At 38.6% G+C, this 14,623-nt stretch overlaps 1 protein-coding gene across 1 annotated transcript in view; it reads right to left on the reverse strand.

The window, feature by feature from the left end:
* The window catches only part of LOC150084412 (exosome complex component MTR3-like), a 251,761-nt gene that overhangs the window by 44,649 nt on the left and 192,489 nt on the right, over positions 1–14,623 (reverse strand). The window contains exon 8 of the mRNA XM_090376220.1: positions 10,767–10,826. Coding sequence (XP_090232346.1) covers positions 10,767–10,826 — 60 coding nt within the window. The remainder of the gene's footprint in view (positions 1–10,766; positions 10,827–14,623) is intronic.

Raw genomic sequence — 14,623 nt, forward strand, 5'->3', positions numbered from 1 at the left:
TTAGATTAACAGTGGTAGGATATCGACGGAATATCCCCCACGCTTTGTTTTGAGCCTTTTTTGCTGCTGTGCATTGGGAATTCCACCAAGGTTTGGGATATGGTGGAAACCGGGCAGATGTTTTTGGAACAGAATTTGCAGCTGCTTGGACAATGATTTCTGTGATGTACGTTACTGCGTCACTGATAGGCTCCTGACTGACTGTACTGAGGTCAAAATTTGCCTGATGTTCGAAGGCATTCCAGTCAGCCTGATCAAACTTCCACCGTGGTAACCTAAAAGGAAGACATGGTCTCCCACTGTGTAACAAGGTTAGCACAGGGAAGTGATCACTTCCGTATGGATTCTCCTCCACTTCCCAAGTGAGAGAAGGGAGTAGAGAAGGGGAGCAGATAGAGAGATCAATGGCAGAGAACGTACGGGTAGGCATGTGGAAGAAGGTGTTTTTTCCAGTATTTACAAGGGACAGGGCATTGTCATTGAGCATACGCTCTATGACCCGTCCCCTTCCATTGATGTTAGCACTACCCCACAGGGTGTTACGTCCATTAAAATCCCCAAGAAGTAAGAAAGGGGGTGGCAACTGCGTTACAAGATCATCAAGGTCTTCCTGGGAGATGTCAGTCCCAGGTGGCAAATAAATTGAGCAGACTGTTAATAAAAATCCCACTGTAAGGCGAATTGCAACAGCCTCTATGCTGGATGTAATTAGCAAGGGCTGAACTGGGGTCTGATTACTCACAAGGATAGCCACTCCTCCATGAGCAGGACCATCCGCAATTCTATCCTTACGAAAGATTGTGATGTTATACATGGTGGGATCATCATTTGCTTTTAGATACGTCTCCTGCAAGCAAAAGCAAACTGGCTCGTGCTTTTGCAGGAGGGCCTTGATGTCATCAGTATTTCGCCGGAATCCACGACAATTCCATTGTAGGAATTTAGCCATTATTTTGGCTTGGTGGGTCCATCAGGCGGCTTCCGAAGTGCTGAGGGCTTGATTTTATCAGTCTTGGCTTTATCTTTTTTGGGGAAGAATGGACGCTGTCCCGTGTCCATTTCTTCCTCCGCAAAGAGTTCCAAGACTGATTCATCCGGTACCTCCTTGTGCTCGACATCCATTGTTTCTGTTATTACTGTTGGCTCTTTACCACTTGGTTTTGGTAGTGGTGGAGCATTGGGAGGTACGGATATAGGAGTGGCAGCTGACTGCGTTTTTTTGGTGGGCTTTTGTGAGCTCAATAAATAGCGGGCAATCGGTGTGAATGACTCTCTTGGTGGTACAGTCATCTCAGTCTGCGTACCGATAGTGCACTTCGCAGAAACCTTCTGGGCATATGAAGGTTTCCCGCTATTTATTGGTTGAATGCGTTTTCTTGCCTCTGGGTAGGAGATATTCAGCTCCGTTTTCAATTTCTGGATCTCTTTTTCATCCTTCCACCGCTGGCATGCTCTGGAGTATGCAGGGTGCTCTCCTTGGCAATTTACACAGATCGGTTTAGAAGCTGAACATTCCTTGCTCTCGTGGTCTTTTGCACCACATCGAGCACAGGCAGGGTTACCACGACAAGCCGTTTGTGAGTGTCCGTATTTTTGGCATTTAAAACACCTCAGTGGGTTTGGAATATAGATCCTCACTGGGCAGTTTAAATACCCTGCCTTGATGGAACTTGGAGGCCGTGGGGTGTTAAATGTTAGGATGAGAACTCGGGTAGGGACGAGATTCCCTTCCTTCCGCATTGATATTCTCTTTACAGCTGTCACTCCTTGATCTTTTAGTTCAGAGCAGATCTCCTCTTCAGAGACATGAAGAAGATCCCACTCTGAAATGACACCGCGTGAAGAGTTCAAAGTTTTATGGGGTGTTACATTGATCGGTATTCCCCCTATGGATGTCGCGTTTAACATTCTTTCTGCCTGCTTTGTGTTTGAAGCTTCGATTAAAAGATCACCAGAACGCAGCCGTTTAACGGATTTTGGTGATCCTGCCAACCCTTCTAATCCTTTCTGGATGAAGAAGGGTGACATCTTCCCAATTGACTGCTCTCCGGTGGAATGGAGAATGAGGAAAAGCGGAGTTATAGATGGTGGTTTATCCTCAGTTCTGGCTCTTTTGGCAGAATTGGTGTCATTCTCATCTGATCGGTTAGGTAGGGGCCTTGTTGGGGCCCCAGAAGAAATTGGATTTAAATTACTCATGAGAGTAAAGAAAAAATGTCTGATGCCTAAGTACCTCACCCACCACGGAGCCCTACGAGGGGACGCCCACTCGTGAACTAGCAGGTACTGCGTACACGAATGGGACGCCGAGTTCGCTTAGAACACCATACCCACGTTACCAATAAGTCTTTATCCCGTCCCAGGACCATAGGGAGGGAGACTTATTGGAACGCAGTTGACCCTAGCAGTATAATACCACCCGCCGATTGATCCCAGTCGAGCCGGTCCGGGACCACCCGTCTCGTCGAAGCAGGGGCCAAAGTGGTGTATTAAGGCTGGGCCCCTCAACCACCAGGATCCCCCTTTCCGCTTCCACGGGTCGCGGCGCACGGCTGCACACGCCGGATTCCAATGTTGTAACCCTGGAACCAAGGTATGGGCGTTGGATCCCAGTGATGCTAATCTGGAAAACCAGCAGCATCACTGGGAGGTCCCCTCACCACGTACAGGTGCCCACGTTGAGGGGTCAGGGCCTGCAAACTGACGGAGATGATATACGGTGGCACTCTCCCGCCGGGACAACCCATTGGTGAACCAAATCCGCACTCTCTTGCGCAGATCTTTCTTTCCAAACTCCTGGGGAGTGGGGGAATTTGAATAATTTGAAAGCACAACTCTTGCATTTGCCCATCATTTTCGCGATGGGCAAATAAAAAAATTAAAAAAAATTCCGATATCCCTGACATAAATAACGAAACAAAATTTGTCCTTTTATGATGCAACGGAACACAACAATCGATGCGACGCACTAAATCAAACTAAACATTTGGTCTTCAAGTGTCCCAGTTAATTTAATCCCGGTAAATAAGTCGAGAGTCTGCTGTACTTTATTATTACCGTATTTAATGTTGGTAATGTCTTACTGTGTGTTTAATTTATCAATTAAACTTTATTATACATATGCATGTACAAGAAAATCACATTATATATGGGGTCAGCAGGTGTTCGCTTATATCCACAGTAGGTCTTGGAACATATCCCCTGCGGATACAGGGGTCTTACTGTACTCGCCTCTAGATCCGCATTGGTTAAGAACAAATTTACATAAAGGAAAGTAAAGAGGGTAAAAGTTTTCAATTATATTACTAGATTAATTAATTTAAAAACATGTCTCTAGGAAGAGGGAGTGCACCATCTTTTCCCTGGTTGTCATTTATAAAATTATATGAAGAAGATTCGCGTGTTGAAAAACCAAGGGCTGGACAAGAAGCTTTCAATGTTGTCATCAGTTGGTGAATGACATGAGTTGTGTTGATTTATAGTATTGTGGTACCCAGGATGCATCACGTTAAACAGGTGGAAATTTGATTTCTGTGAGCTGCCATATTGGTGATAGATTTGTGGATAATTTAGTGTTTAAAATTTCATATGATCTATTTTGGCAGAACCATTCTATAGCTAGGGCTTCATAATGGAATATCTTATAATTCGATTTAAGTTTAATTAGTGTAACTGCATTATCTATTAATGGATCATGATTAAAAGAGTGTACATATTGAATGAGTTCAGTTCCTGGTTGGTCTGATTTGAAACTATTATAATGATAGTATGCTCTTGTGTTGGTTGTTCTGGAAGTTCCATATTTTGTGGTGGTGCTACCTAGGTAGCATGCATTACATCCAGATTGGCATTTTATAAGGTATATTATATTGTTTATGTCTTGAATATTGTATTCATATGTTTCTCTGTATTTGCTGAAAAGAGTACTTAGTTTATTATGTGATGAAAAAATCAGTGTAATGTTTGTACCTCTAAAAATATTCTGGAGCTGAGGTGCAAGTTGGCTATGATATGGAAGTGTGACTATTGTATTTTATGTATCATAGCCAACTTGCACCTCAGCACTTGGATAAGATACTGTCATGTTCTTCACTTTAAATATTCTTGCTTTAGTTTGAGGCAAGAAGTTTGGCTTTATTTTTGGAGAGGACAAATTCTGAAATGAGGCCATTCAAATTCAACTTGGGTAAACAGCTCTGGCACCAATGCCTCATTTTCGAGCATCTACTCAGGCTCAGCTGACGTGCTCAGGTCTCTGTCAATTGCACCTTCATTTTGGCTTCCAAAGAATCTAGTCCATGCTTGTGGTGGTACTGGAATTGGCATATTGTCATTATGAGGGATTGGTTTCATCACTGAATTGAGGTTCGGATAAATAATCTTGTGCTTAGTCTTTGCTGAGAATCCAGTTACAATTCACATAAAAAATTAGTAATCTTCATCATGGTCTTCTGGCTCCCTCCATATCATGGGAATGGCAAACAGCATTGAAAGAAATGAGATTTTTCCTGTGTTCAAACAGTCACTTAATCCATTTGAACAAGTAGAACAAATAACATGCGATGCTCACACCTTATTCTGGTCACCTAGAGGACAGCAAAAGCATAACTGGTATATTTTCTGTATATCACCATGAATGCACACCATTATGTTTTAGTTAGGAAAGAGCCATACAGAAAGCAGAATTTCTTGGGATGATTTTTTATACTTTTGAGGCATTGGCAATGAATTTGTTTCAGTAACTGACTAGATCTTAACTGAAACAATTTATAATAAAAAAATTAAATTATGAAATAACAAGGGCATATATATACACACATATAAACAATTACATAAATATGAAAGTGTATAAACAATAATAATAAATAAGTAATAACGGGTGAGTGATATAATCGGCATCATTATATTCATATAATTAGTTTCATCACAAAAACTAGATGTGCTAGAGGAAAACTGAAAACAGGGCTGCCATCCGTCTTCATTTTCCTGGACGTGTCCTCATTTTTTATGTATCATGGACGGTCCAGAAGGAATTTCTAAAATTTTGAAAATATCCGGAATTTTGGCTCTTAAAATTTGGAAATCTTCTGATCCTTATCATTGGTAAAATTTCTAAGGCATACACCAATGAGCCTTGCGGAAGTAACTCCAAGAACTCCACTTCCGGCTGTAAACAACACAGATTGAGGAGTTTGACATTTTGTTCGTGCAGTTTGACTTTTTCACTCCATTTTTTTTTTATTCTCTTTTACATTCTTGGTGAGTAGACAACTGAAAATAAATTTTCTCTCGTTATTTATTTTACCTGAAATTCATTCTAATTATGAGTTAAAATTACCATTCCACATTTTTTTAATTAAGAGATCTCACTTTTTCTGTTCTTCTTTCAGTAGTTCACATAAACAATAATTTGATTCATCCAGCTTCAATTCGTTGTATTTATTTACAAGTAAGCATAGTTTTTGTATGCGATATTTCTTAATTATCAGTTGATAAAGTAATCAGTCACTTCTTCAAATCATTTTTTATTTCTACTATTTAAATTAAAATAATTCCTTAATTTACATAAATTCAGGAATACCCATTATGCCGAAAAGGAAGTGCAAGTTTCCAGACGACTTGACAATGAAATATTAAGGTTTTCAAAAGGAAGGAGTAGATGATTAGCCGCTTGATTGAATATTTTTTACATCGAATTATTTCTGTAAGTAGCTTATAGACCTAGTAAGGATCGTTAGTTTATTCTGAATTGAGACAGTGAGATTTGAAAGTTAATTAATACTTAAGTGTCCGTAGATTTACCATTAGAACTTCCCGCCTTTGTGATACGATAGTTATATACCATACTAGATAGCGTTAGTAGTTAAATTGTACTTTTAAATAAATACATATAACGACTTAGATTACAAACGTAACATAATTAATAACATAACATAAGTAATTATAATTAATTAATAAATTAATAGAATCATGACTCAGACCAGAGCAGCAAAGCAAAAGGCTCAAGCTAATGGAAATGCTGTGGCTCAGAGCAGAACTGAGGGGGCCAGTTGTCCTCTGACTCACAGCCTTATAAAATGCATTGTTTGCTTGATGTTAGCAGAGCAATCGGGTACGGCACATGATACTGCCATGGGGGATGTCTTTGTGTGTGTGCGATGGAAGGAGTATATCGATATCAGGCAACAACTCAGCGTTCTTGTGGGCCTATATGAGAGCTTGAAGGACAGGGTGGATGCCCTCGAAGAAACTAAATTGAGGGGCCCATCAAGCTCTCAGCTGCCCACATCAACGCCAGAGCTTGCACTTGGGCATCACGTGACACAGAGGCAACCTCCAAGGCAGAATGCGCTGGTCCCGAAGGAACTAGTTTGTTGGTAACTCTATTGTCAGGGAAATGGGGAACATGCTTTGTAAAAAGGATAGGTGGAACAGGACCAGGGTATGTCTGCCAGGGGCAAAGGTTGATGACGTTGTAGAGCGAATATCATCTTTTAAGGGCACAAAAGGTGATATAGTTGTACACGTTGGCACTAATGATATTAAGAGTAGGAGACCGGCAGAATTACTTAACAAGTACAGGTCACTGTTGAACAAAAGCCGAGAATTAGGGTTGAATTTGAAAGTGTCTGCAATTCTGCACAGACACGATAGGAGGGAGTATATGATGAGAGCCTTGTCGATCAATTCGGCCCTGAAAAGATTGTGCAAGGCACAAGGGGTAGAATTTTTTTCAGCCTGGACTGTACTTGTTAACAGGAGAGATTGCTTCTACAGGGATGGGATACACTTAAATAGAAAGGGTGCAAGAATATTTGCTGATGCTATCGAGGCAGTGTTAGGTGGATCGGAAAACTGCTAGCTTGGGGGGAGACAAAGACCAATAGACTGACAGTAGCCACTGGCAGAGGTGAAAGAGATTCTTGCACTGCTATTAGAATGAGCAGAAGCCTGAAAAACAAGATGCATGATACTTCAGAGACTGCTGGGAGCCATTGCGGTACAAGTAAACACATGGGTTGTGTTAGGGTAGCTAAGAATAGAAACAGGTGCAGGTATACTTGCGTGTACACCAATGCTAGGAGTTTAGTAAATAAATTTGATGAATTTGAGGTATTGCTCAAAACATCAAAGGCAGATATTGTTGGGATATCAGAGACGTGGTGTCACACAGATATAAGGGATGCAGAACTGGAATTTGGGGAGTACAATGTCTACAAAAAGGATAGACAGGATAGGAAGGGGGGAGGGGTTATGCTATTAGATAAGAAACACATAAAAACCAAGGAAGTGAAGCCAGTCGACATCGCTGGACAGTGAAGTGTTTAGTCAGTTTGGTGTGACATAAGCATTGGGAGATCAAAATTGAGAGTAGGAGTGTGCTATAGGCCTAATGACTCTGATGAGTATAATAAGAAACTTTACAGGGAAATAGAGTGGGCCAGTAAATCAGAGAGTCTTATAATGGGAGATTTTAATTTCCCAGATATTGACTGGAATTTGGGGGCTGGTCACTCACACACGAGCAGGGCTTTTGTGGATTTATTGGATGATTGTTTTCTACATCAGCATGTTCGGGAGGCAACTAGAGGGAGTAATACTCTTGATTTGATTATCAGCAGTGATTCTTCATGCATTAAGAATCTGCAGATAAATGAACCACTAGGTGGCAGTGATCACAGTGTGCTGAAGTGGGATTTACTCAAAGAGGTAACTACCATTAGGGGTAAAGGGAAGGGTTATTGCTTCCGAAAAGGGGACTACGATGGACTGAGACGGTATTTAAATTCTATACAGTGGGACCAACTGATGATGTTACCAACAGCAAATTCAAAATGGGAAGCATTCAAAGAATTAATCTTGGAAGCTACTAGGCTTTACATACCAACTAAGAAATATTGTTCAAGGTTTAGGCCAAAATGGATGTCAGATGAATTAATGAGGCATATGGCAGAGAAGAAATGTGCATGGGATACTTACAAATTAACACACGACACAGAAGCCTATGATAGATACAAGTTGATATGCAACCAAGTTACAAAGGAGTTTAGGCAGGCGAAGGCAGATTACGAGATATCCTTGGCAAGGGATGCAAAGAAAAACAGCAAAGAGTTCTTTACTTATGTAAACTCTAGAAGGAAGGGGATGAATCAGATTGGTCCACTTGATATTGATGGGTCAACTGTTTATGATCCTGCTCAGGTAGCTAACAAACTAAATGAATATTTTGCATCGACATTCACACATGAGGAGTTATTCAGCAAGGGGAATGCCAGAGGTGTATTCAACTCTAGCAGTAAGCTACAGAATCTTGAAATAACTGGAAGTAAAGTGGAGGAGAAATTTTTGAAGATAAACACAAGAAAGGCACCCGGGGTGGATGGGATCTATCCAGTTATATTAAAGGAGGCAGCAAAGGAAGTAAGCAAACCATTAGCCATAATTATGAGAGCTTCCTTGGACTCAGTGGAGGTACCCGTAGACTGGAAATGTGCAAATGTGACCCCAATTCACAAAGGAGGATCAAAGGCTGACACAAGTAATTATAAACCTGTGAGCTTAACTTCTGTTCTAGGAAAATTAATGGAGGCACTGGTTAAAGAAGCACTGCAGGATCATTTAGACAAGACTTCAGTTATAGCTCGGACACAGCATGGTTTTGTTAAGGGGAAGTCTTGCCTGACCAATTTGATTGGATACTATGATGCAGTCACAAAAGAACTGGATGCAGGGAATAGCTTTGATATTATATACTTGGATCTTAGAAAGGCTTTTGATACTGTTGCACATGGAAGACTGCTACACAAATTGGAGCAGTGTGACATTGGAGGCAAATTGCTGCTATGGATAAAGGGGTGGTTGAGGGGGAGAAGACAGGGAGTGGTAATCAATGGACACTGCTCATCGTGGACTAATGTTATTAGTGGAGTCCCTTAGGGCTCAGTGTTGGGTCCATTATTGTTTTCTGTATTTATAAATGATATTGATGATGGTATATCAAGCTTAATGTCCAAGTTTGCAGACGATACAAAGGTTGGCAGGGTTGTCAAGGACACTACTGACACTAAGCTGCTGCAACAAGATCTGGAAAAGTTGAGCAGATGGGCTGAGAGGTGGTAAATGAAGTTTAACATTGACAAATGTAAAGTACTACACATGGGAAACAGCAACCCCAGAGCAACGTATCAACTCTGTGGTACTACACTGACAGTGGTAGAGAATGAAAGGGACCTGGGGGTGGTTGTGCAGGCAGATATGAAGTTCTCTGAGCAGTGCAGACGGGCTGCAAGAGTAGCTCATGGAGTATTGTCAATGATATACAGGAATTTTTCCAGCAGGGATAAGGAGGTGATTATTCCCTTGTATAAGGCAATGGTCAGGCCACACCTAGAGTACTATATACAGGTCTGGAGGCCTCATTTCAAGAAGGATGTAGAGCTGCTGGAACGAGTACAGAGAAGGGCAACAAGATTAGTGAATGGAACAAAGGGGTGCTCTTACGAAGAAAGGCTTAAGTTTTGCAAATTAGTGTCTGGAGACTAGGCACCAGCAAGGTGGTCTGATAGAGGTGTATAAAGCCTTGAATGGTTTGAGCATGCTCAATGCTGATGGGATTCTTCCTCTAGCTCAGAATAATCACCTGAGAGGGCATAAATTCAAATTGAGGAAAGACAGACGTAGGATAGACGTGCTGAAATTTGCCTTTAGCCAGCGGGTGGTTGGTTGGTGGAACAGACTTCCATCCCTTGTCTGGGAGGTTGATAGCCTAAATAAGTTTAAGGCTCAGCTGGACAGGTATTTTGAACGAACAGAGGGGTGAAGTGGAAGTGGGTTTTTTTTTTTTTTTTTTTTGGCTGATGCTGCATAAGCTTGCTTTCTTGCATCAAATGCCTCTACTAATGCTAATGCTAACATGTTTAAAATAACTGTCCCAAGGTATATCTAGTCCACATTTATTCTGATGAAAAATACTTGTTGACCTGTATTACTTGCAGATACTGACACAAAGGGTACTTACCGTATATTAATTTTTTTCTTTAAGTAGATACCCTTTGTATTACACGTACCATATTTTGCAGTATAGTAATGCAGATTTTTTCTTTTGTTTGGTTATGTACTGATATTAATATGGCAATCCATAATGTGGTTCAGATCCCAAGTCTATGGATTTCATAGGTTTGACTGTACATTATATAAACTTAAAAAATAATTCCCTCAACTTAAGATTTAGAACGTGATGTGGTGACCACTCTGTGCACATTTCTTGACTGGCGGTTTCTCCTTTCTGCTGCATAAGCAAGAAATGTACCCGCAACAAAGTTGCTGAAGCAATTTCTGACATCACATTCCATGCTTTAAGTGTAAAAATTAATAATAATGAAATAATATTTTCAAGTTTATATAAAACAGTTTGGATAACAATAACACTCAGTCACGATTTGAAGAAATCAATGAGAGATATACATCACAGAATTTAATTGTCCAATCATACCACAGTATGAGTTTGTTATCAGAAAAATAAGCTACTGTGGGGAGCCATGGCAAAATTTCTTGTGGTTGTATAAAATTTGTAATAGCTAAGGTAACAGCATTTGACTTAAGCATTCTTTTTGAGTAATTTATAGATTATTGTGTTTTTTTATGTAAAACTTTCAAAGGTGCTATAATTTGTGATTTTCCAAGTGTTCATTGGTATTTTCACTTTAATTATGATTATTTTGCCTATAAAACATTTATGTAGCAGCTTTTAAAGCAATTTAACTTACGTGAGGTATGTCTTCTTCTTCACTTGTTGGGTCAATTAAGGTGTGAACACCATACTGTCGCTATAAAACAAGAAGTTAAGATAAATACATTAAACGCCATATATTTTCACATAAATGCAAACACAATAACAGCTCTCCCAACTTTTAGAAATTGGAACCAAAAAAATTTTAATCCAGTTCAGCTAGAAGAAAATGTGATGTTTCTTAAAACATGGCAAGATTAAGAGTAACAGGCCCCATACACAACTAAATCATAAATGTAAAAGGAAATGTTAGGATATTGATGATTATCACATTTTGCATGTAACACTAAATGGCAACTCATGATCTGTTGGTCTGAATATACTCTAAATCTTGAACTGAATATCTGATAATCTACCTACCATTCAAAACCTTACCATTAATGAAATAAACATTTACGAATTTTGATAATCATGAGTGCTGATATAATTTCTACATTTCTCTCTCCCCGTCTCCCATAAATTCAAATTTTTATGGTGAAATTTATTTTGCTTCAATTTTTCTGGTATATATTTATTAAAAGATATTAAAAAAATATCCAGATATCCAAGAAAACGTAAGGATGCCATCAGCATTTAGTTCACTCAATCCATATAAAAAAGATTTGAAGTGCCTTAAGCACTTCAAATCTTTTTGAAAGTACCTTGTTTTAAAATGAGGCTTCCGGACCTGTACGTAGAACTCATGGTGCAGTCTAATCACTGCTTTATACAATGGAATAATTAACTCATCCCACTAGCAAAATTCCTGTATATCATTGACACAATCCCCCTATTAGCTGTCCTAGCAGCCTCTCTGCACAATTAACGTCAAGTATCTTTTGTTCACCACCTTACGTGTGGCACAAGAAAATTGGTACATTATTCTGGGATTACTGATACTCATATGTAGTATACAGCCCATCTGGCTAATTTTTATAGGTACTGCTGTAGTAGTATACCTTGATTCCTGTCATTAAACACCCTGCCAACCTTTCTATCATCAACAAACTTACATAATAATAATAAACTTAGCATGCATTCATCAATATTATTAATAAATATTGAAAACAATAGGGTGCCCAGCACTGAACCTTGAGGAATGCTACTAATAATTGGAGTTGGGCAGAATAAAAGTCAATTAATAATAATTTGAATAAAAATTTATTTGTTATTCATTTATTCATTGAAGAAAATATTACCCATTCATCATTTTCAGACCATCATCATCATTCAGACCACTAGAAACAAACATTCTTCAAAAACCTCTTTAATAATTTGATTAATTTGCTTTTATTCTGATTATTGTAAGAAACAAAATTATAGGAAATAAATGAAATATACTGCTCCCTAATATAAAATGATTTTGTTTAAACGCAGATTATTTTTTAATACCATTATTATGTGAGAAAGGGCACTTATAAAGCAGTTATAAATACAAAAAAAAAATTTCATTGTTATCTTACTTCAAGTTTAAGTCCTAATGCATTCTCAGAATTTCTCCTCCTCAGTCTTCCCGCAGTTGCTAATTCAGAATGTTTTTAATTTGTGTTTATTTCATAATGTAATTCAGAATTATTCTCATCTCAGATTTTAAATTCTCGCAAAAATAATTTATTACATTTTTTGATTTGAATTGCCATTACATAACATGTACAGGCTTATAGGAGGTAGCAGTGAAGTTATTGACTTAGAAACACTTGTTTACATTATGAAAAGAATGTGCTGTGTGTAAATTACACACAGCACCTTCCTTTTCATATTGCTTATTGTTCTATGAGTATATAAACTATTGATTTGTTTTACTTCTTATCCATTACCTCTAAATCAACAATAGTAAGATTATAAACTTACACAAGTGAAGCATTTCATTCAATCATGGTTAGTTATCTCCTAAATTCTTTCTTTCTTCAGTAGAGTTAACCAGTTTCTTTAGAGATTCTTTGCTTGTTAATACATTATTTTTAACATTATCTAAATTGGAAAATTTATTTTTTTTAAGTGGAATTTTTTTTCGAAGGGATTAGTATTTTTTCTTTGTGATAATTCTGTGTTGACTTAGTTACAAATTTTTTTCATTCACATTTATTTTAATAACTTTTTATTCATAATGGACCGAATTGACAGTAATACTCAATCACATTTAGGCTTTTCGAGCCTAAAAATATCCATGAGATAAGAAAGTAAAACAGAGTTCTGTTTAGCCATTGTGAATTACATGATTTTTAAAATGTTGACTGAAGAAAATTCATCTACAGAAAACATGGTTATTGCATTCTGCATAAAGTGCGAAGGCGCCTCCGTAGCCAGGTGGGCAGGAGCAGCAGTGCATAGCACATGCTTCTTGATTAGACTGGGGTTTGAGCCTGTGACCACCAAATATGGAGGATGCGGAAAGGTCAGGGAATGACCACCGCATATCCCCAAAGCATTATGGCTTTAGTTGCTATTGCTCCTAAAAACCAAATAACAACAACATAAAGTGCAAACTGAGGACAGTAAAAATTAAAGGATCAGCAAATTCATATAATTTTATTTTTAATATTTAAAGATGGCATGGAATTGAGGCTTTACTGAAGGAAGTCAAGAATCTGCTGTAAAAAAGAAAACAGTATCAACAAATATTAAGATAAGTATCTTTCAACAGTCTTTTAATCACGACATTACAAAATTCATAATTCATTAGCATAGGCATATGATGTAAGAAAGCAAGCTTATAGAGCATCAGGGAAAAAAAAAAAAAACCTCTCATTTCACTCATCCATTAACTCCAAATGTTTGTCTAGTTCTGCCCTGAACTTATTTAAGTTGTTGACCTCCACTACAACAGATGGAAGTTCGTTCCTTAATTTGAATTTATGTCCCCTCAGGTGAGTAATCTGAGCAAGAGGAAGAATCCCATTAGCATTGAGCTTCCCAAACAATTCTAGGCCTTATACCTCAATTGGATCACCTTGTAGGTGCATAGTCTCCAGAAGCTGCAATTCAAAGAATTTTAGACTTTCTTGGTAACACCAACCCTTTGTTACACTCACCAATCTCGTTGCCCTTCTCTGTACTCGTTCTAGCAACTCTACATATTTCCTAAAATGAGGCCTCCAGATCTGTGGTGGCCTGACCACTGCCTTATACAAGGGGACAATCATCCCCCTTATCCATGGTAGCAAAATTTCTATATATCAATGACAAGACACCATAAGCTACTCTTCAGGCTATCCGCACTGCTCAGAAAACTTCATATCTGGCTGCACAATTACCCCCAGGTCCTTTTCATTCTCCAATACCCTGAGTGTAGTACCACCCAGTTGATACGTTGTTACTACCCATATGAAGTACTTTACATTTGTCAATTGTCACCTCTCAGCCCATCTGCTCAACTTTTCCAGAACCTGTTGCAGTAGTGTACTATCATAACAACGTATCATATCATGTCATGAACAACCCTGCCAACCTTCATATAGTCTCCAAACTTAGACATTAACCCTGATATACCTTAATTAATATCATTGATATATACAGAAAAAAACAACAATGAATCCAACACTGAACCCTGGGGATTTCAATAATAACATTAGTCCATGAAGAGCAGTGTCCACTGATTACCACTCTGTCATCTCCCACTCAACCACCCTTTTATCCAATGTAGCAATTTTCCCTTAATGCCATACTGCTCCAATTTGTACAGTAGTTTTTTGTGTGCCATAGTAACAAAAGCTTTCCTAAAATCCAAGTATATGATATCAAAATCATTTTTTTCATACAGTTCTTTTGTGACCATATCATAGTATGCAATCAAATTTGTCAGAAAAGACTACTCCTTAACAAACCCATTCTGAGTCTGAACTATAACTGCCGTCT

The sequence above is a fragment of the Mastigoproctus giganteus genome, chromosome 6, assembly GCF_048544385.1.
Source record: "Mastigoproctus giganteus isolate SK-2022 chromosome 6, ASM4854438v1, whole genome shotgun sequence".
NCBI lineage: Eukaryota > Metazoa > Arthropoda > Arachnida > Uropygi > Thelyphonidae > Mastigoproctus > Mastigoproctus giganteus.